Here is a 22,283-nt window from a genome sequence, read left to right as displayed (position 1 = left end):
TGAATTGTTGCAAGACTTGACATTCAGGATTGCTCTCCATAATGTGTTTTTTCAGTACCATAAAGAAGATAGAAACACATCTGTTAAGCTCTCTTCTTAGGTTTACTCTTTATCAAGCCAACATACTGTTAATGTTTTATTGCTCCTTCCATCCTGAGATATTTCTTTTATTTTAGAATTTATATTATTTTAGAAGACAGAGAATGGTGAAATTGCCTTTTGGTTTTCTTCTAGCTTTTATTTTATTTTATTTTATTTCTAATTTTACATTTAAGTATTTGAAAAGCCTGTGGCAGCTGGGTTAATTGATAATACAATGACATACAAGTATCTTTAGTGCAAGTCTCAAGCTGTTACATTACATTTTTCCTCTCTTTTCCCCTTAGTATTTACTGTCTCCTGTTTAAATTGATACAATTCTTATTAAATCAATTAGATAAAAATGACAGTCTTACATTTATCAGTTTTTGGCTTATACATATCCTTATTATTTTAACATTCAGTCTTTATAGACAATCAATGTCCTAATTAGTTTTCCCCAGTTTTTAATTTCCCATTAATATTTAACTTAACATTTAATATTTCTAGTTTCCAAGTTTTAAGTAACCAAAGTTCCCATTATCATAATACATCACAAAGTCCAGTATTCAGAATACATATCTTATCTATTTGACTATATTCTATTTCTTTTTTTAAAACAAATTTTATTGGTTTTCCAGTTTTACATTTAAATATTTGGAAAGCAGCGTGGTGATTGGGCAATCAATAGTTCAATAACAAAATCTTTAGTACATATCTCAGGTTGCATCATCAAAAATTCCTTCTCTATTTCCATTAATATTTGTTATATCATCTTTAAGCTAGTACATTTCTAGTTATAGCACGTTCAGTTAAAACATTTATCAATATATTTTTACTTATACATATCCATGTCCTGTTATAAAATTTTACCTAATTTTCAATTTTTCATTATGGTATTCCAACTTAACCTTGAATATCCATAGTATTTAAATTTCGGGTAACCCAAATTTCCTTTATTTCACTACATAAAAATTATCATATCTAAAATACACATATTAGTTACTTAAATACATTCTTATTTTATTTCATAAACATTTTCTATTTCTCATCCTCACCACTTACTAATAAAGTATCCTTTATTGTCTCAGTCCATTTTTATATTATAGTTCAAAACTGAATCCTAATAGTTAATTTTCATTTCCCTTATAAATCTAAATCCTAAATATTAAGCCAATTAATCTCTTTTTTAATCATTTTCTACAATATTTAAATCAATATCAGGTTTAACCACAAGGTGTCACCCATACCAGTTTAGATTTTTTTTAAAAAACCAAGATTTTTATAGTCTTTTTTTTCAATTTTACTTCTTTTTTGTAAGTAAAAACCCAAATCTTCAATAAAAATAGGAAATCTTTTAGTCCTCAAGTTTTGGAAAGATAGAAATCCAGTTAAAATCAGGTTATTGTTTCAACATTTTAAACTCCCCTGGATAGTCAGTCGCCGCTGTTATTAGAGGGTGGGATAGAGTTTCCCTTCCCTCTCTCCACAGGGGGAAAAATACTTTAGGCAGCTTATACAGGTGGGAAAAATAGTTAGGATTGAAGAGAGGTTCAGACCTCACCCAGTCTCATCTGTACTTCTTTGTAGGTGCCTGGTGGTAAGTTTGGCTTTGGCTGTCTGCAGCCTGGTGACAAGCCATATTTCTGTGGCCGGTCTTTTGTCTGCCAGTCTGGAGGGCTGCACCAGATCAAGCAGAAGAGCTACCGCCCTCTCGTGATCAAGCGGGGATGCCCTCCTTGCTGGTTGCCCCTACAGGGTGACTTTTGACCCTTTCTAGGGTCCCCCAGAGATGCAAAATCAAACATGGAAGACGGAGCTCGTCTTCCAAATGTCCGTGGCCAACGCGGTGGCAAACCGGAAGTCTTTCTTCTAGCTTTTAGTGCCTTGGAGCTATTTTATCCTGCCTTTTCAGGCCAAATTATCATGAAAAGTGCTTTAGGAGTCTGATTCAATTATTTTATGGTTATAGAATAGAATAGAATAGAATAGAATAGAATAGAATAGAATAGAATAGAATAGAATAGAATAGAATAGAATAGACCAAGGAGATCTTCTAGTCCAGCCCCCTGCTCGAGCAATACTATTATTGCTAGTATTATTGTTATTCTGTTAAAATAAAATAATTTATAATAGCCTCACATTCATTTGATATGACATAATTTAACTGCAGGATTATATAAATTTTAAACATATTTATTAAGTTCTTTTTTATTTTTACACCAATAAAAATGTTATGGTTATATGCAATTTTTTGTCAACAATTCCAAAGTGGTAATTTCATTCTTCTTTGACAGTTTTTCAATTTCTTAGTTTAGCTTACCTAACTAGGGCATGGAATTTCCTGTTCTTTTCTTTTTTTTTTATTGAAAAGTTTTAAAGTACAATTTTCCTTTAAAAATCCCCCCTTCCCCCTCCCTCCTCCCCCCCCTACCTCCCCCCCTCCCCTCCCCCCCTCCCCCCCGACTTCCCAAAGCTAAATACAAGGTATATATATAAAAAGCAATCATAAACAATCATATGCTAACAACTATAAACTCTAAAATCCAACACTCTCTAGCTTATATAGGATAAGACAAGCCTTAATAATATCAAATATGTGTAAAAAGAAACTAAAATAAGAAAAGAAAAAAAAAAGAAAAAAATACGAAAGAAGACTCATTCAAATGCTACATAAAACTTCTTAACCCTATACTTGATCTGGATAAACTCAATCCATTTTCTCCATTCCATAATATAGCGTTCTTGCGAGTGATCTTTCAAATAGGCCGAAATCTTCGCCATCTCTGCCAGGTCGGAAACCTTTAAAGTCCACTCTTCTATGGTCGGCAGTTCCTCTTTCTTCCAATATTGGCCTATCAAAAGTCTTGCTGCCGTAATTAAGTTCAACATCAACTTAGTGTCCACAACTGTAGCGTCTGCAATTATTCCCAACAAGAAAAGTTGCGGACAAAACTTTATCCTCTGTTTAAAAATCTTCTGCATATTCCACCAGACTTTTATCCAAAAAGCCTTAACCTTCTTACATGTCCACCATATGTGAAAATATGTTGCATCTTCATCTCCGCACCTCCAACATTTAGGCTGATAATTCGGATACATACTTGCAAGCTTTTTTTTTTTTTTTTTTGGTGGAGCAGTGGGCTAATGCCTCCTTAAGTAACACCAGCTGCCTGCAATTAGTGCAGGTTCGAGTCCCACCAGGCTCAAGGTTGACTCAGCCTTCCATCCTTCCGAGGTAGGTAAAATGAGGACCCAGATTGTTGGGGGCAATTAAGCTGACTTTGTAATAATGCCGCTTGGGGGTGTGTGAAAGCCCTAATAAGCAGGCATATACATAGAATGAAGGCTACTGCTAAGTTTGTAAGCCGCCCTGAGTCTTCGGAGAAGGGCGGGATATAAATGGAATTAAAATAAAAATAAAATAAATAAATAAATGCCATCTATAAAACATTTTGTAAAAATTCTCCCTTAGATTTTGAGCTTGAGTAAATTTTACGTTCCTCACCCAAATCTTTTCCCAAGTGTCCATTGTGATAACTTCCTGGATGTTTTGGGCCCATTTTATCATACAATCCTTAACAAGCTCTGTTTCTGAGTCAATCTCTATCAATGCAAGATATATCCGTTTGATATGTGCTGGTCCCTGATTTCTAATTTGCTTTATCAAATTTTCATCAGTCATTGTAAATCCATTTTTCTGATCTTCTTTCCACCTGGCCCGTAACTGAGTATATTGAAACCAATTTTGAACAACCTTCTCATCTCGCAAGAGGCTATATGATTTCAAACACCAAACATTTCTTTCCAAGCTAAGGATCTCCTTGTACGTAGTCACATCATTTTTGAAGCCAGCATGTATATTTTCTATTGCGTGTTTTGGAATTGCCCACAATGGTATCTTGCAACTTAACTTATGTCTATACTTCTTCCAAACTCTCAGCAATGCCTGTCTTAAAATATGCACCCTAAACACGTTGTCTACCTTCTTATCATACAGCAAATATGCATGCCAGCCAAACAACAAATCATGGCCCTCAAGATTTAATAACCTCCCTTGCGTCAAGTTAATCCAATCACTTATTCCTACTAATGCAGCAGCTTCATAATATAATTTAAAATTAGGCAATTTAAGGCCACCTCTCTCACAAGTATCCTGCATAATCTTAAGTTTAACTCGTGGCTTTTTCCCTGCCCACACAAATTTATTGATACCTCGCTGCCATTCCTCCAAATTAGAATCTTTCTTAAGAATCGGTATCATTTGGAATAAAAATAAAAATTTAGGCAGGACATTCATTTTTACTGCTGCAATCCGTCCCAACAAAGACAATTGCAATTTTTCCCAACTCTCCAATTCTTTTTGAATTTTCCCCCATAGTTTTTCATAATTATTTTTATATAGCTTTGTATTAGAGGGCGACAAAATCACCCCCAAATATTTGACCCTTTTAACAATCTCAAATCCAGTTAATCCTTCTAAGAGAGCCTTTTGCGAAACTGTCATATTTCTGGCCAAAATTTTAGTTTTCTGTGTATTAACTTTAAATCCAGAAACCTTCCCATATTGTGTTATTATCTCCATCAGGTCCACAACAGAGTTCTCTGGCTGGGTCATGAATTCACACGGAACACTTTATCCATAGCTGCTCTTATTTCAGATGCTGGCTGGTTCAATACCACTTCGAGAGCCTCAGAAACCAGCTGCTTTAAATCTTCCTTAATATTCTCCTTTAAACCTCTGATTCTAACAGCAAGCTGCATCTGGTAATATTGGGCAAGGCTTAACTCCCTTTCCATTTTGTCTCTTAAATTTTCATTCTCCCGTACTTTTACTTCTAATATTGCATTCTTTTGGGTCAAATCATCCACTTTTTCATCTAAATCCTCCACACATTCCGCCACTTTATGCACTGAAGACAAAATGTCTACCTTCATCACGCTGCACTTCTGTTCCATCCTCTCTTCTATTTTCTCCTCCAGTTTCTCCAATTTCTCCTCCATCTGTGCAAATTTATCACCCATTGATTGGTTAATTGATTCCAGAATTACCTGGGCATGTTTATCCAGCGCATCTCGTAAATCCTTCGGTGTCAATACATCAGGAGGATGCAGCGCCTGTAACGATGATTGTTGCACCGGAGAAGATCCACCGCTCCGAAGAGTTTTAGGGGGAGGTTTAGTCGCCATCTTTAACTTTCAATTGTGACGCACTTTCACTTAAAGTTTAAAAAGTCCACCAAGCTCGAGAGTAAAATAAAATAATCCTCTTCACCTTTTCCTCTTGTACCGCTCTGCCTGCTCCTTTTAATCCATAGTCCTTTCTTCAGGCAGGGGTGGTCGCAGACGCCTGGCTCTGCTCCAAGAAATCCGGAGCAGAGACGCCGGCCAGCTGGGAGCAACCCAGGCTTCGGGGGAGTTCAATCCTTCAGCCGCCCAAGCTCCAAGCTCAGGCGGCCCCGGAGAACTCAACCCCTACCTGGGGCCTCACCCCCTCCTCTTCTCCCGAGGAGGGGGCTTCAAAATCGCCCGAACAGCTGATCGGCGCTGTTTCGGGCGAAAAAAAACTCAGCTGAGCCGCGGGCAGCCCGGGAAGGCTGTCTCCGTCGCCGCAGAGCCACCGGAAGTCCGAATTTCCTGTTCTTTTCTTAAGTATTAATCAGATCCAACTCTACTTGGCTTTTCAAGATCAGCCAAGGTCAGTTAGGTGCTGCCACCATCTAGCTGGTATTTCATGCAAATAAGAAGCAAGAAGCTAATAACCAACCAGAATATCTTTGATGTCTTGCTTTTCCCTGAGGTAATTGGGGGTGAAAACATTTTTTAGCAGAACCACAGTGGGATATGGAACATTCTATTGAGCATCATAAAGTTCAGAATCTTTTATGTACGTTCAGAAAGATTGCTTTGGTGGGTTCAAAATACCCAGTGTAGTCATATACAATCTTCTCAAAAAATTTATATGTATCAAAGTGGCCAATGTTCCTCAACATTGGCTGCATTCAACTTCCAGAATTCCCCAGCCAGCACAGCTAAAGCTCGCTGGGAAAAACTGGGAGTTGGAATTCATACCTTTTCAAGCAGCCAATGTTTAGAAACACTGGTACATACTCTCTATAGTACTTTCTTTGATTTTAAAAACCCACTAAGGCAGACATGTCAAACACAAGGCCCGGGGGCTGGATCCGACCCGTGAAGTGGTTTCATGTGGCCCGCGAAGCCATCCTCGAAACAGTGAGGGAACGGCCCCCACTGCCTTGGCCCTGGCCCAGTCCCTCCTTCTGCCAGAGACCCTCAGATCTGTCCCACTCCTGCCCAGGCCCCCATAGGCACCTTTGATGCAAACGATGTAGAGCTGGCCACGCCCACCCAGTAGGCCATACGCACTCTAGCCACGCCCACCCAGGCCATACCCACCTGGCCCCTTGAGGGCAACCGCAATGCTGATGCGGCCCTCAATGAAATTGAGTTTGACACCCCTGCACTAAGGAAAGTAAAAGAGGGATAAACAGGAAAAAAGTAGAGCATTTCAAAAGTAAAACACACCTATGAAATATGTTTTAAAGATCTTTTTGTGTGTTTTATTTCTACTTACAATGTGCAACAAAATCCTCTGGGGCCTGGAAGCTATAAGGATTGGGGGGGTGGGGTGGGGTGTCATCAGACTAAATCTTAGCAAAAGAGAGTTACTAGTCATCTGGGCAATCTCGTAACGTCAGTAATTATTATTGAATCCTTCAGCATTCTATGGTTGAGGCCTTTGATTCATTAACATTGTTTGTATTTGTGCAAATCTTGAAGTCATCCTTATCCACTGAGTGTTGGTGGTGGTTTGTTCAAGCCTGTTGTTTACTTTCCAAACGTTTCATCACCAGGCTAGGTAACATCATCAGCAGAACTTTGGTTGAAGAGTCTTTTTTCAGTTCTCTGTTTTTATAGGTCTTATTGTGGTCAATTGGTCATGTCATGTGAGGGTCATTTGGTTGTGAAATCACCCTGGCTGGTCATGCTGTGTGAGGGACCAACTGACCACATAAGACTTATAAAAGCAGAAGTGAACTGAAACAAGACACTTCAACTGAAGTTCCATTGATGATGCTACCTAACCTGGTGAAACATTTGGAAACTAAACAACAAGCTCGGAGAACAAACCACCTCCAATATCTATCACCTGAGCTACAAATATTTTTCACCATACCCACTGATCTTGTGTACTGAACTTTAAGTACTGGCAAAAAAACATAGAATTTATTAGGTATAAAATTTAGTTTGCTATTTATGCATATGATGCTAAAGCTAAATATAAAGTTTATATTTCAACCCTCTAACTCACTGCTTCATTGCTGTAAGTACACAATGAATCTGGGACAGATTTCAGACAAAATAAAATGAATGGATAAAGCCTAAGACATATCATCAGGAGAAGAGAATTGCATTAACAAGATAAGATAATCTTTATTGCCATTTTTTTCACTGCGGGCACAACAGCACACATCAAAAATGAAATTTAGTTTCCCGCTCTCAAAGTGAAACAGATACATGACACACAGCTAAAACATACTATAAACAACATATCTACAGACCCACACCCCTACATATACATAACAATAAAATATTAAATATTGTCCATCTTAAATATATAACGGAAGGAGGAAGCCTGAGAGTTCACAAGGTTAATGCTGTATGGAATGAAACTATGGTTGAAATGTTTAGTGTTTGGGTAGAATGGGGCTAGCAAATGGAATTCAAGTTAGTTCTCAAACACTGTGCAGCACATCACAAAATCCTTAATACAGGCAAAGGCGAAAGGTCACAACATACAGCAATTCCAAGCATTCCAGACAAATGCCAAAGCATCTCCCCCACAAGCTGCTACTCTTCATGCAAAGCTAGGAGAGGTGGGAGAAGTATAAAGCAGAGCAGGAAACAGAGGAGTTGGGAAGTGCTCCAACTGGCAAAATCAGGCAGGTAAAAAGAGCATGAGCAGAATATCAGATCAGCCTGTCCTTTCCAGTTTTCAGTAGAGGCAGACAAGCAGGTGACTTGAAGGAACAGGAAGAAGGAAACAATTCTAGCGGTATAAGCCCTGTCATCTCAAAGTCCCAAGAGCTCTCCTGAAAACTGAACTGGGAATACCGGTACAGCTCTCAGTTACTCACACTCAGGGGTGCCCAACCTTTTTGAGACCATGAATACACTTAAAATGTTAAGAGCATAGTACAGGCAGTTTCACAAAACCTTTACCATAGTGTGCTGTCAATCATAAAGCACCAATATACCAAAAAGGAAACGAAGCACTGACCTGCACACACCCACTATTTTATTTTGTAAGCTGCTTCTGGTATTGTAAATACAGAACATGCTTAAGGCTGGTAATGATTTCCCCTCCACGCAGATCTTACAGCCAGCAAAATCTTCCAGAATGGAGCTCATATGATTTATTCCCTCCTAAGCTCACTGTTCTAAGCATGACCCACTAAGGCAGGGGTGTCAAACTGCTGGCCTGCAGGCCGGACAAGTCACCAGGAAACTGCGCCCACCCCATTGCCTGTAATGGGAAAAAGCTCTGATACGTCACGCGACGTCACATGACGTCGTGAGTTTGACATGTCTCACTAAGGACTTTTCCTTCTGGTCCAACTTTATTTTTTAAATGTTACTACAAAGTAAAATAAAGAACAAAGATGAGCTTGATGCAAGTTCAACTTTTGTTGACTACATAGGTCCAACCAAGCAGTTCCTTGCTTAGAATAAGAAATTCTACTATATTAACTCAAGTTCTTGTGCTGATACTTGCCTGTCTGCTTCTCCCCTCCTCCCTCCCTGTCTAATTCCATTAGGAGGAATAAGAAAGGCCAAGTTGAGAGGCAGAGCAGACAGGAAAGTTGGTTGTCCTTTTCTATGTGTAGTTTAAATAATAATAATAATAGGAAGACCAGGGGAAGTTGGGCAGGGGATTGGAGAAATCATTGCCAAGGCATACAGACAACAGGTAGTGCCATTTCTGCAACACGGAGTAATATTAACATTAAACATCCCATAATGTCACACAGTGATCACTATAGTGATCCCTTCACCACAAACAGTTGATGGCAAAGACAGAAATAATTGGATGATGCCATCAGTTATCCAGAATAATTGGCCCGTGCTTGGTCTGCTCTTTGGTATATATTGGGGAATTTTCTTCTTTAAAAAAAATAGGCATATAGGGATATATAGTTATAATTAAACATATATACTTGAAACACTAGCTTAGTTCAAGATTTATGCCACAATCAGTGTAACAATTAAGTAAGTGTGATTACAAAATATGGAACCTACTGATCTGGAGACTATCTAGAAAGATGGTCACAATTTCAAGGATGTTTAGATTTGTCCCACTGAAATATGCAAAACAAATTCCAGTAACTATTTATACCCATTTTAAATAAAAAAGATAGTATTACTTTTTTTCTTTAAAAGAAATATCTGCATATTTTGAAGCAGCATACACACTTAAAGTAGCAGAAATAACATGAAAGTGAACTTTCATTGTGATGTTTATGGATCAGCAGAATCAAGCGCACAATCCAGTGGCTTAATTTGTTTCCAATCTTAAAACAATCTAGTTATATATGCAGCAAACGAAACTTTGAAGCAGTCTTTGAAGAAAAAGTCAAAGGACTAGAACAGCAAATGACCAAACTCATATGATTAGAGGCTGTAAGTATTTATCAGTTCAAGGAAAGAAGATTAATTCCTAGTTGAGGAAATGAAATCCTCCTTACACATTGGGAAAAGTAGTTATGAATGCTGTAGTCACATGTATACAATATCTTGGACTTAAAAAAATGTTTTTCCTTTGAATTAGTTTACATTTCCTAGGTTAGATGGATTTCATCCTAGGATACTGAAACAATTCACTGATGGTTCGATTGATTTTTTATGTGCCACCTTTGAAAAATCTTGAGACCAGTGGTGAAGTGTCAGAGGACTAGAGAAGGACAAATGTTCCCATTTTTAAAGGAAAATAAAGGAAGATCCAGCAAGAGCTTAAAAATTACAGTCAACTTAATATTAGTACTTGGGATTATTTTATTTTTTTCATTGGTGACTTTATGGAGTTTGGTTCTGCTCCCTGCCATTTGCCTCCACAACACTTCACATAATATACAGTAAAACCCATAGTAACTGGGAGGACTATACCAAAGTTTTAAACACTTGATTTGCTACATATTAAAAAAATATATTAAGCTATTGAATTTCCTACTTTAATTCTTTTACCTCTGTGATACCAGTCCCCTTCCTTTCTGCCTCTTATCTCAAGAAGGAATTTAGAGCAGCTAAGACAGAAACATGTGTCATTTCTACTATTTTCTTCGTAAGCACACGATAAGAGCAGAAGTGATCTAGATACCAGTAATACGTGTCTGTACAAAACAAATATCTTCTGTCAACAATACTTAATTTCCAGTCTTCTAGCAAGCAAAGCAACCTTCCTTCAACACTGATGGGAATCCACCACTATGATATAGAAGTGCAGACCTGTTAGGCCTCCTTATAATACAGATTAAAAGCCCTCTAAGGCTTCTCCAAAACCTGCTTTCTCAAAATGTGACAGCAGTGTATAATCTTCCCCTACTAATTCATCCCTCTACCCATCTCCTATTTTTCTCTGCCCCAAATTCTTATGGTAAACTCCTTCAGGCAGAGACAAGAAGTTTATGATTATCGGGACTATTTTCCCATTGCTGGCAATGGGGTGGGAGAGGCTTCCGGATGACATGTCCAGCCCACAGGGTCAGCAGTTTGACACCCCTGCTCTAAGGCATTCAAAACTGATCACACCAGTGTTAATTCAGTGCATTAGATTTTTCCTCCTATAGGATATTGTTTACTGACAAGAGATACTAATTCACTCTCCTCCGAAATAAAGCCAGAGTTGGAAGAATTTACAGGATGGAGAATATTCAGAATGCAATGATAATACTGCAGATACCCAGTATTTAATTGAAAAGTGCACACATTTGAATATACAGAAATAATGAACAGAGTAACCCAATCTTTCTTTGAGATGTTTCAGGGATCTATAAACAAGCTGGAATAATGTTGCCATCACTTACCCGGATGCGTCTCATAGCAGTCACAATCTCTACCCTGCTGTTCGGCCGAGGTACATCTAAGCTGCCAATATACTGAAGGAGGAGAAAGAGTAGAAGGGTTAGAGCAGAATATCAGAGTACCAAAGTATTCTAAACAGGGCTGGATGGCTAAAATTGGTTCGGCAAGAAAATATTTATTGCTACTCCTCTTTGTACCCAGGAAATACATACACCAGTTTTCCCCAACTTGGTATCCTCCAGACACATGCATCTGTGAAGTGAAGGTGGGGACAACAGGATGCATGCTGCAAACTTTGCACGTCATATAGTTGTACATGAAATCTGGATACAAGTATGTAAGGAAAGGGTTGTACAGTGATAAAACTATGCATAGGTGGCTTGCTGTGGATATTGGTGCTTCACCACTGTATCTGCATTCTCAATGTATCTGCAAAGGTTGGGGTGGAAAAGGGATACCTATTCATTGAAGAAGCTGCAACATGCATTTAGAATCATAGGAAATAGGGCTGGAAGGGGCCCTGGCGTCCAACCCCCTGCCCAGGGCAGGTGTCTCCATACCTTTTTAGACAAATGATTATCCAGTCTTTTTTTGGAAACCATCAGTGATGGAGCACTGAAACTCTGGGAGGCAAGCTATTTCACCATCATGAAATTCCTCCTTATTTCCAAGTTGGATCTCCCTCTGATGAGCTTCCACCCTTGTTTCTTGTCCTACCCTCAGGTACTATGGAGAATAAGTTGATGCTGTGGCAGCCCTTCGGGTACTGGAAGATTGCTATCATGTCTCCCCTTCATTAAGCTAAACAAATCTAGTTCCTTTAGCTCAGGGGTAGGCAACTTCGGCTCTTTTATGACTCATGGACTTCAACTCCCAGAATTTCTGAGTCAGCATAGCATAGTTGAAGTCCACGAGTCATAAAAGAGCCAAGGTTGCCTACCCCTGCTTTAGCTGTTCTTCATAAAATTTCATCTCTGGACCTCTTATCATTTTTTGTTGCTGTTCTCTGCATTCTCTAGGGTCTCAGCATATTTTTTTTATTCTGTGATATCCAAAACAGGAGGCAGTATTCCAAATATGAACCCACTAGCGCAGTATAGAGCAGTACTATCACTTCCTTTAATCTTAATACAATTTCTTTGTTGATTCAGCCCTAAACTGCATTGGCTTTTTGGCAGCTCAGCACATTGCTGACTCATATACTTAAGTAGTGGTATACTAGAACAGGGCTTTCCAACCGGTGGTACGCATACCACTAGTGGTACGTGAGCACCTGGCTGGTGGTACGCATAGGACGGGTTGAACAGCACTGTAAAAAAAAGTTAAAAAAAAGAAGTAAAAAGTGTTTTTTTACTAACCTGCTTTCAGCTGCAGTCTGTTTCTCCATTCACTTCTCAGCCGTGTGTTTGTGGGACAAAAAAAGTTCCATGAGACCTTCTAACTTCTTGAGACATCCCGTGAGAAGTTAGAAACTCTTTTTTACCAATAGTCCCACAAACACGTGGCGAAGGCAGAGAAGCGGAGAAACGGAATGCAGCTGAAAGCAGGTTAGTAAAAAAACACTTTTTACTTCTTGTTCTGCAATGGAAGGGGACAGTTTTGGGTGGGTTAAATGTATGGGCTGAAAGCGGCACTGGTCCTGGTGTGTCTGCTGAATCCCGGAGAAGCACTTAACACCTGGAAAGCAGCATTGATCCCTGCTCTCACACACACAAACACGTGCGAGCAGTTACAGCTGAAGGTGTTTCAGCCTTCAACTACAGCTCCCAGTCCTCCCCCATTTGGAGAGAGAGAGGGAGAGGAAGAGGGAGAAGGAGAGAGGGAGAGAGAGGGGGGGCACTTGCACTTCTCTCTCTCTCTCTTCACGCTGGCTTGCCGCTCGCAGGGCTCCTGCTTGGCCCTGTGCCCAGGCACCTGGGAGAAGCGCGGCCCCGTCCAAGGCACACATGGCCGGGAAGGCGTGTCGGGGTCCCAGGTACCGGTAAGGCAATCAGTCTGCTCCTCTCTCATTACTCGCTCTGCCCAGCTCAAGCATTGATACTTCCAAAGGTGGCCACTTCAAGGTCACACGGGCAGCCCTCGGCCGCTCCCCTCCCCTCCGCACCTCCAAATCGATCCCCTGGCCACCGTGCCTGGCTCAGGAATTCTGGGAGTTGAAGTCTAGAAGTCATAAAAGGGCCAAGTTTGAAGACCCCCTGCTGTATATCAAGTTTGAAGACCCCCTGCTTGGATTATGATAGAAGTGTTAAAGTTAAGTGGGCATAAGGTTTCTTGGTAAAAATGGAGAAGGAAGGAAGGAAGGAAGGAAGGAAGGAAGGAAGGAAGGAAGGAAGGAAGGAAGGAAGGAAGGAAGGAAGGAAGGAAGGAAGGAAGGAAGGAAGGAAGGAAGGAAATGACAATGAGAGTGAGAGTGTGAGAGTGAGAGTGAGAGTGAGAGTGAGAGTGAGAGTGAGGGAGGGAAGGAAGGAAAGAAGAAAGGGACAATGGGAGAGGGAGGCAGATAGAGAGAGGGAGAGAAATAAAGGGAGAGAAAAAGACGGAACGAGGGAGGGAGAGAGAGAAAGAAGGAGAGAGGAGAGAAAGAAAGAGGGAGAGGAGAGAGAAAGAGATAGGGAGAGAAAGAGGGAGAGAGAGAGGAGGAGAAAGAAAGAGGGATGGAGGGAGAGAGAGAAATAGAGAGAGAGAGAGAGAAAGAGAGGAAGAGAGGGGGAAAAAGAGCAATAGAGAGAGGGAGAGAGAGAGAAAGGGAGAGAGAGAGGAAAGAGAAAGAGGGAGGGAGAGAGGGAGAGAGAGAGAAAGAGAGAGAGGGAGAGAGAGAAAGAGAGAGAGAAAGAGAGGGAGAAAAAGAGATTAAATTAGCAACATGGTTGTTAAATGAATCTGGTTTCCCCACTAACTTTGCTTGTCAGAAGGTTGCAAAAGGCGATCACATGACCCTGGAACAATGTGACCGTCATAAATATGAATCAGTTGCCAACCATCCAAATCTAAATCACATAACCCTGGGGATGCTGCAACGGTCATAAGTGTGAAAAATGGTCATAAGTCACTTTTTTCAGTGCCATTGTAACTTCGAACAGTCACTAAGCGAACTGTTGTAAGTCGAGGACTACCTGTACTTTATCATTATTTTTTTTTATCATGTTTTTGCTGGGCGGCTGGTGGTACTTGGATATTGCCTTATCCTAAAAGTGGTACAATGGGTGAAAAGGTTGAAAAGCCCTGTACTAGAACACCTAGATCTGTGTCATAGGCACTATTGTTGAGCCAGGTACCACCTATTCTAAACCTGTGCATTTGTTTTTTCTTGTCTAAGTGCAGGCCTTCCTCTTCTCGCCACTGAACTGCATCTTCTTGGATTTGGCCCAGTGGTCAAGTCCATCAAGATCCTTCTGAATCTTGAGTCTATCTTCTGAAGTGTTAGCAATTCCACCCAGCTTTTTAAATATTTAAATATGCTGCAAAATGTGAAAATTTATGCTAGCTGTCATAAAACTCTTATTTCGCAGCCTGTAGGAAATTGCATCCTGAATATTGCAATGTCAGAAGACTGTATGACTCAACCTGAAGCATGAATCTGAAAATTAATGAATCACTGTAAATTGTTTTGGATAAGGAAAACGAACAATTGTAAGTTTGGTGAAAAATGTAAAATAGTAAAGCAAATAAATAAACATAGGAAAATGTATCGAAATATTTTAAACAGCAGAAATGCTAGCAAAAAGAAAGTCATAACATACAGTCTACTTTGAAGAACAAATGTTTGTCGAAATAAGTGAACACAGCTGTGTAGTGTATGAGAGCTTGCTTCTGCTCTTTGTTATGGAACGGAGAGTTGGGTTTCTCAGAAGAAACATAAAAGTAAGTTCTGTGCACAGGAGTGTGATTCTTAGGAAGTGTGTGCATGGTGAAATAGAGAGAGAGAGTAAATAATGTGCTGAATATACAAGTGCAAAAGGACATTGGAATAGTTTGGTCATATAAAGAGAAAGACCTGAAGTCAAATACATGAAAGAATACATCAATCAGGAGGAAGGGGAAAACTGAAAAAAATGATGCTGAATGAAAAGTGATGCTGAATGAAACTCGATGAGCTTCTAAAAAAAAGAAAAGCAACAGATTAAAAACAAAAGACATAAATCTGTACAGATATACAGAAAGGAGAATGGTTTACAAGGATGGAGATGTTTGGAGACAAGTAATGAATGGTATTGAGGTAAGCTAAATTTAGTTTACTTTTTCCAGTCTCATGCCTTTAATTTTGTATAGCTGTCTATTCCTTATTCTTTTTCTCCACTCTGCATAGTACTGCTTGCCCTGAAGAGAAGTAATGTGATAGGCAAGTACATCCATATTAAATCTGCAAAATCAGTGAAACAGAAATTTTATATATGTATATATTCTTCTTAACAGGGACGCGGTGGCTCAGTGGGTTAGGACGCTGAGCTTGTCGATCAGAAGGTCGGCAGTTTGGCAGGTCGAATCCCGAGTGCTGCGTAACAGAGTGAGCGCCTGTTACTCGTCCCAGCTTCTGCCAACCTAGCAGTTCGAAAGCACGTAAAAATGCAAGTAGAAAAATAGGGACCACTACGGTGGGAAGGTAACAGCGTTCCGTGCGCCTTTGGCATCTAGTCATGCCGGCCACATGACCATGGAGACGTCCTCGGACAAGCGCTGGCTCTTTGGCTTTGAAACGGAGATGAGCACCGGCCCCTATAGTCGGAAATGACTAGCACGCATGTGCGGGGGAACCTTTACCTTTTATATTCTTCTTCTTCTCAACTTTAGCTTTGTCTGCCACTGCGCTGGCAAAAATTCCTAGGTCCAATGGCCCTGATCTTCAATTTAAACACCAAAATATTTCCTACTGGCCCAAATGTGCTTTTTCAAAAGGTAACTGGACTTTTTTTCCCTGAAGAAGACGACGTTTCGCTTCTCATTCAAGAAGCTTGATCTATTAAAATTGGTATTTTTCCTGCACACCACCAAGTAAGCATAATTCTACCCCCTGGGAAACACTTTTTTAAAAATACAGGATTTCTTAACAGTGTAACTAAGCAGAATGTCTGGGGGGCCACTCGGTAGTGGGTGTTTGGGTGAATTCAATAGGGGATTCCAAGTAAGAAGATAACAGAAAACAGGAATGAGAACAAAACAGCAAGGGACAAGCTGAGTGTAATATATGAGTTTAAAAGAGCATTTAACGATTAACGCAAGTTTGATAGTTCTTTGACAACTGACAGCTCCACACGCGGTTACCGCTGACAGCTCCACATGCGGCTACCGATAAACAGCTGCGAGCTGACAGCTCCGCATGCACTCACCGCGGATTGGTCAAAGACGGAAGTGGCGGGAGAATCCTCAGACCGGGATTGGCTGAAGGCTCGCCAGCTCGACTATAAAAGGGGGGTTTGAAAGCGGGCTAAGTTGTTCCTGTGGAGATGTAATAAACCAGCTGATCGCATCCAAGCCTGCTGCCCTTATTTGATCGGGAACCCGCCTAAGAACACTACACTGAGAAAATTTTTCTCTTCTCTTTTTTTCTAACACTGTGGATGTCCTGCTCACAGCACAGAAAGGAAGGCTTGATACAAACAACACCAATGGGATAAGCCATTGCCCTGATCAAGTTTTAAGTTTTCAGCTTAGATATTTGGAGTACAGTTGTTAGCTCTGCTTAACCGCAGGCCATTAATAAAAATGGCATCTTCCACCAAATAATAAAAAGAGCATGTCTCCATCATCTGACTGGAGGGAGGCTAACGCCTGCAAGAAATAAGTCTATGTCAAATTTTTCCTACTCAAAAAACTCTTTTGTCAATCACAAACACTTAGTAAAATTGCTGTCTGTAAATTGAAATCATGCAGCCAAGATTATTTTTCAAAAACAAAGACCTTTTACTTGATGGACTAATGTTCAAAATATGGAATGAAGACTTCAGATGTTTATGTAATATTTTCAGCTAGGATTTACATGTACCGAAAAATTTATTCCCACAAACATCCTTCCCTATCTTAAGGAAATGTGTTTATTAAGTCTGATTTAGAGTTGCCAACAATTGCACATAACCATCGCCGCACACCTATGCTGCAAAGTGGTTTATGGGTAAATGTAGGTAATAGATGGCTGCAGATGGGCCAATGCGCACACTCTCCAAATCCCAATTGCGTGTTGTGTGGGAGGTGTGTGCCCTGTGTGCTGATTGGTTGATCCAACTTCCTGTTTTGTGCATTGCTGTTTAAGTGCCCCATAGCCAAAATGTATGCCCTGAGGTAGCCCATTGTGTACAAAGAAATTCTCTACAAGTACTTTGGCTACCGTAGTGGCACGCTGATCCTTTGTTGGGAAGGCTTGTGCATAACGAGTGAAATGATCAGTTACAACCAATACATTTCCTTGCCCACTTGTATCCGATTCCAGGAAGAAAAAGTCAATGCAAACTAGATCCGAGGGCCCATAGCTTTGCAGATGGCCCATCGGTGGAGCCCTGGAAGTTAGGGTCTTTCTTTGGATACATTGCAGACAGGATCGACAATAATCCCCAACCTCTGTCTTCATACAAGGCCAATAAAACCAATCCCTCACTAGCTTATAGGTCTTCTCTGGTCCCAGATGTCCATGTTCATCATGTAGCACAGTCAACACTACCTCCCTATGTATTTCTGGGAGCAAGAGTTGCCACTTCACCTCGGGCCCATCAGAAGGACCCTTCCAATAAATCACACCATTCCGGAGCTGTAAGCGATCCCACTCTTTATACAGCACCCGTGCTCCCCTTGACAGGTCAGTGAGTAAAACCTCTCAGTGACCACTTCTCAAAGCTCTTTCAGACAGGCTACAAAGGGGTTCTTCCGCCTGGTCTCTTTTCAAATCTTTCTTAGTCAGAACAAACATACCCTCCCCTCTAACTTGAATGGGATTACAATACAATTTAGGAACACCTGCAGTAGTGATCCCGACTGCTTCCTCCCCAATTGCTCCTTGAACTTGGTGCTCAACCCTCTGATGCAACGCTTGAATACCATTAGAGGTCAATCGGACCCATTCTACAAGATGTACCCCCGGATCGTGAGGTCTCCTCGACAGGGCATCTGCATCCCCGTTCCTCACACCTGGCCGGTAACTCAAGCTAAACCTGAATCTGGAAAGGGCAGCTAGTCACCGATGCCCTGTGGCATCGAGTTTGGCAGTTGTGAGCAAGCACATAAGTGGTTTGTTGTCTGTCTTAACCTTGAACTCTGCCCCATATAGGTAGTCCTTTAATTTATCTACTACTGCCCACTTAAGTGCCAAAATTTCCAGCTTATAGGTGGGATAATTCTTTTCGGCTATAGTTAGGCCCCTGCTGATATATGCAATGGGCTTCAGATGTTTGTCATGCTCCTGATACAATACCACCACCCCCAAGACCATCCCGACTAGCATCAACATGTAGTTGAACATATGATCTCTCAACCTCACAGGGAGGTTCATAATATTTTGGACTCCAACTGAAATCTGTCCTCTGGTCTGCCGTAAGGCCTTTGTAGAGACTACCTCTGGAATTACCTCCACTCCGGCATTCTGCCTTCTAGGATCAGATTCGAGGATGAGGTAAGGGCCAGGCTGTTCCCAATCTAATCTGACAGAGGCCTGCAAGCATGCCACTTCCCCTGATTGTAATATCCTCTTTGCTTGATCTAATTTCCATAAATGCCCCACCCCCTCTGCCAGGGCCTGCTGCTCCTGCATCAAATATCAGCATGTTGTCTGCAGTGAGGGATGGACATCCCCTATAACCGAGTTGTTCCCTACTGGGACAATCAGGGTGAGCAAACGCCTAACTAAATTGGCATTCATCCCCACAATCAATGAGCCCTGAGAGGCACACACAATGGCCAAGGTGTCAAAAGTCTCTGTATACCCAGCAATAAAGGGCCCAAATGTTAACTGGATGGGCAAGTACCCATCATATGGGAACTTCTCAGTCCCAATACCCCAAATCTTGAAATCGCCCAACTTCTATATTGGTATATGCATCAGGTGTCTATCATAAAAATCCTGATATAATAATGTCACTTGTGCACCCGAATCCAAGAGGGCCCTCGTATAAATACCTTCCACTTGTACTGGCACCATCGAGGAGGGGGCCACCAGCTGTTTAGGAATTTTGGCAGTGGGAGACATAGCATCTGGTTCAACAGCCTGTACTTGAGTCCACACAGACTGTTGCTGGGGCCCTATCACTCTAACTTTGGAAGGTTCTAAGATATGCAGGATCTTTTGCCCCTATCACCGATGGGAGCTTAGGGGGAGATGCACTCCCAAGAGTTGGCACCCAAACCTGCCCTCAATCACCCCTTTGATTGGAGCTAGTTGATATTGCTGGGCATCCAGTTGGCTCCCTCACTGGGGCCCTCGATAGTTTCCTGATTGAACTGAATTCCCTGATCTTCTATACGGTTTTGTACACGTACGCCTATAATGTCCTACACCCCCACAGTTGTAACAAATCACTGAACTTGCCAGATTGTTGGCTGAGGTGGAAGAGTCCATCCTCCCACTGGCTGGTCTGGCCCATCCTCCATTCGGAGGTGGGCCGCCCATTGCCATCCACAAGGCCATCATCTTAGTTAAGTTCGATATCTGAGCTTGCATAGTTGTCAGCCGATTGTCATCCTCTCCACCCGTCCTTGCTCCCGCACCTGGGGGCCATCCTGATGATAAATCAGCTGTAGCCTCTTTAGCCTCTTCTACCACTTCCGTCACCCTAACCCTCCTTATGAGCTCATGATACCCCCAGATACTCCCTTTAGCTTTGGTCTTTATTTGATTCCAGACTGGATCTGAGGCTAAAGCAACCCGGGAAAGTTGCTCCATCTGGGCTTGCTCCACTTCGCTTGGATCCAGCCCCCCCACTTTCCACAACCTGGTATAATAATTTGTTCAATTATCTTATATACTCAGACAGCTTTTCACCTCTCTTTTGATACATATGCTCAAAGTGAAACAGTAAGCTGGAAACTGTTTCAGCAGGTGCAAATTCATCATGCAATAGGGAGAGGTAGTCATGCACAGTAAAGTGCCTTCGGCTCAACTTTAGACTTCTAATAGCTTCTGCAGCAGGGCCCTTTAAACTTTCTCTAACTCTCTGCTTCTTTGGGGCATCTGGTATATCCCACTCTTCAACTGCTTGTACCACCTGCTCCATCCAGGTTTCATATTCTTCCTCTCCCTCTGGTACTGATTGTACCCCCAAGAAAATATGTAGTTTCTTATACCCAGCCCCCATGCAATAGCTGCCAGTCAAGTTTTGTATGGAGGTCAGGCTTCCCCCAGCCTGTACAGACTCTACCTCTGATGCCCCTACAGTAAACGAAGCACGTGTCTCCTTTTTCTGGCCCAATGGTTTAGTCAAAAGTGTGGCCCAAACAGTCAAGAATATCACCCCTGTCTTAATATCCTCAGTCCAGGCATGTCAAACACAAGGCCCGCGGGCCGGATCCGGCCCGCGAAGTGGTTTCATGTGGCCCGCGAAGCCATCCTGGAAACAGTGAGGGAACGGCCCCCACTGCCTTGGCCCTGGCCCAGAGACCCTCCTTCTGCCAGAGACCCTCAGATCTGTCCCACTCCTGCCCAGGCCCCCATAGGCACCCTTGATGCGAACAATGTAGAGCTGGCCACGCCTACCCAGTAGGCCACGCCCACCCTGGCCATACCCACCCGGCCCCTTGAGGGCAACCGCAATGCTGATGCGGCCCTCAGTGAAATTGAGTTTGACACCCCTGCCTCAGTCCATTGAAGGCTCTCAACCTGAAAGCACTCCAGAACACTTTTCTTCCACTCCAACAGCACATAGAATTGGGAAACGTCCCGGTCCACCCTTATGCCTATCACATATACCCTCTGGTCAGGGACAAGGGTCCTCATTGTCTGTACATCAATTACTACACTCGACTTTACCTCACTATTCTGGTCTTTGTCTGAGATGGTATACACAAACTTTTCCTACATGATTTTTTGTTTCAGAAAAAAAGTTTTTTTTAAAGAAAAATAACTTTTAACTTTGAGCTATGTGTTTAAATTTTGCTAATAAGACTATTGTTTAATCATAATTTATGCCATCAGAAATAAACGGAGATAGCAATTTAGACTTACATACCGCTTCAAAGTGTTTTACAGCCCTCTCTAAGTGGCTTACAGAGTCAGAACATTGTTCCCAACAATCTGGCTCCTCATTTTACCGACCTTGAAGGATGGAAGGCTGAGTCAACTTTGAGCAGTCAGCAGCAGAATGCAATACAGCATTCTAACCACTGCACCATCACAGCTCCTCTGGGCTCTTTTTAAATATCTACATAAAATTCCTGGGTGAGACATCATCACGTTTGGTGCTAAGTCTTATTAATCTACGGATGACACCCAAGTCTATTTCTTCACATCATTGTTTTCCAATGCTGTCTTTATGCTGGTTGAGGGGTAATAAACTGAAGTGCAATATAAGCAAGGCAAACAAATGTGCTGTCTGTGAGAAAAATAGAGTAGTTTCTCTTCTTCTGGACTTCTCTGCACTTCCTAGAAAGAACAAGTGAGCAATTTGGGAGGCTCCAAGAGTTTGTTCTCAGCCTAGTGTTCCATGTTTAGGCTCTGGTTGAAGGCAATTTTCACTAGTTGTGTGCCTGTTCCCTGAAGAAAACAACTACAGTGGGTTATGACGCTGAGCTTGTCGATCAAATGGTCGGCAGTTTGGCGGGTCAAATCCCGAGTGCCGCGTAACAGAGTGAGCGCCTGTTACTCGTCCCAGCTTCTGCCAACCTAGCAGTTTGAAAGCACGTTAAAATGCAAGTAGAAAAATAGGGACCACTATGGTGGGAAGGTAACAGCGTTATGTGCGCCTTTGGCGTCTAGTCATGCCGGCCACATGACCACGGAGACGTCCTTGGACAAACGCTGGCTCTTCGGCTTTGAAACGGAGATGAGCACCGGCCCCTAGAGTCGGAAACGACTAGCACGCATGTGCGAGGGAACCTTTACCTTTATATATCTTGTGATGGCTCAGTGGTTAAAGATGCAGTTGGACGGCTGACAGCCCAGGTTCAAAACGGGGTGAGGTCCGTTACTTGAC

General features: G+C 41.7%; 1 protein-coding gene across 1 annotated transcript in view; it reads right to left on the bottom strand.

The window, feature by feature from the left end:
* The window catches only part of LOC308665426 (carboxyl-terminal PDZ ligand of neuronal nitric oxide synthase protein-like), an 86,177-nt gene that overhangs the window by 46,097 nt on the left and 17,797 nt on the right, over positions 1-22,283 (bottom strand). The window contains 1 exon segment of the mRNA XM_081323442.1: positions 11,181-11,252. Coding sequence (XP_081179568.1) covers positions 11,181-11,252 — 72 coding nt within the window.

This window comes from Vipera berus (assembly GCF_964194415.1).
Source record: "Vipera berus genome assembly, chromosome: 3".
Lineage (NCBI taxonomy): Eukaryota > Metazoa > Chordata > Lepidosauria > Squamata > Viperidae > Vipera > Vipera berus.
Note: the sequence above shows the minus strand (reverse complement) of the source record. Positions and strands in the feature narration are given on the sequence as shown.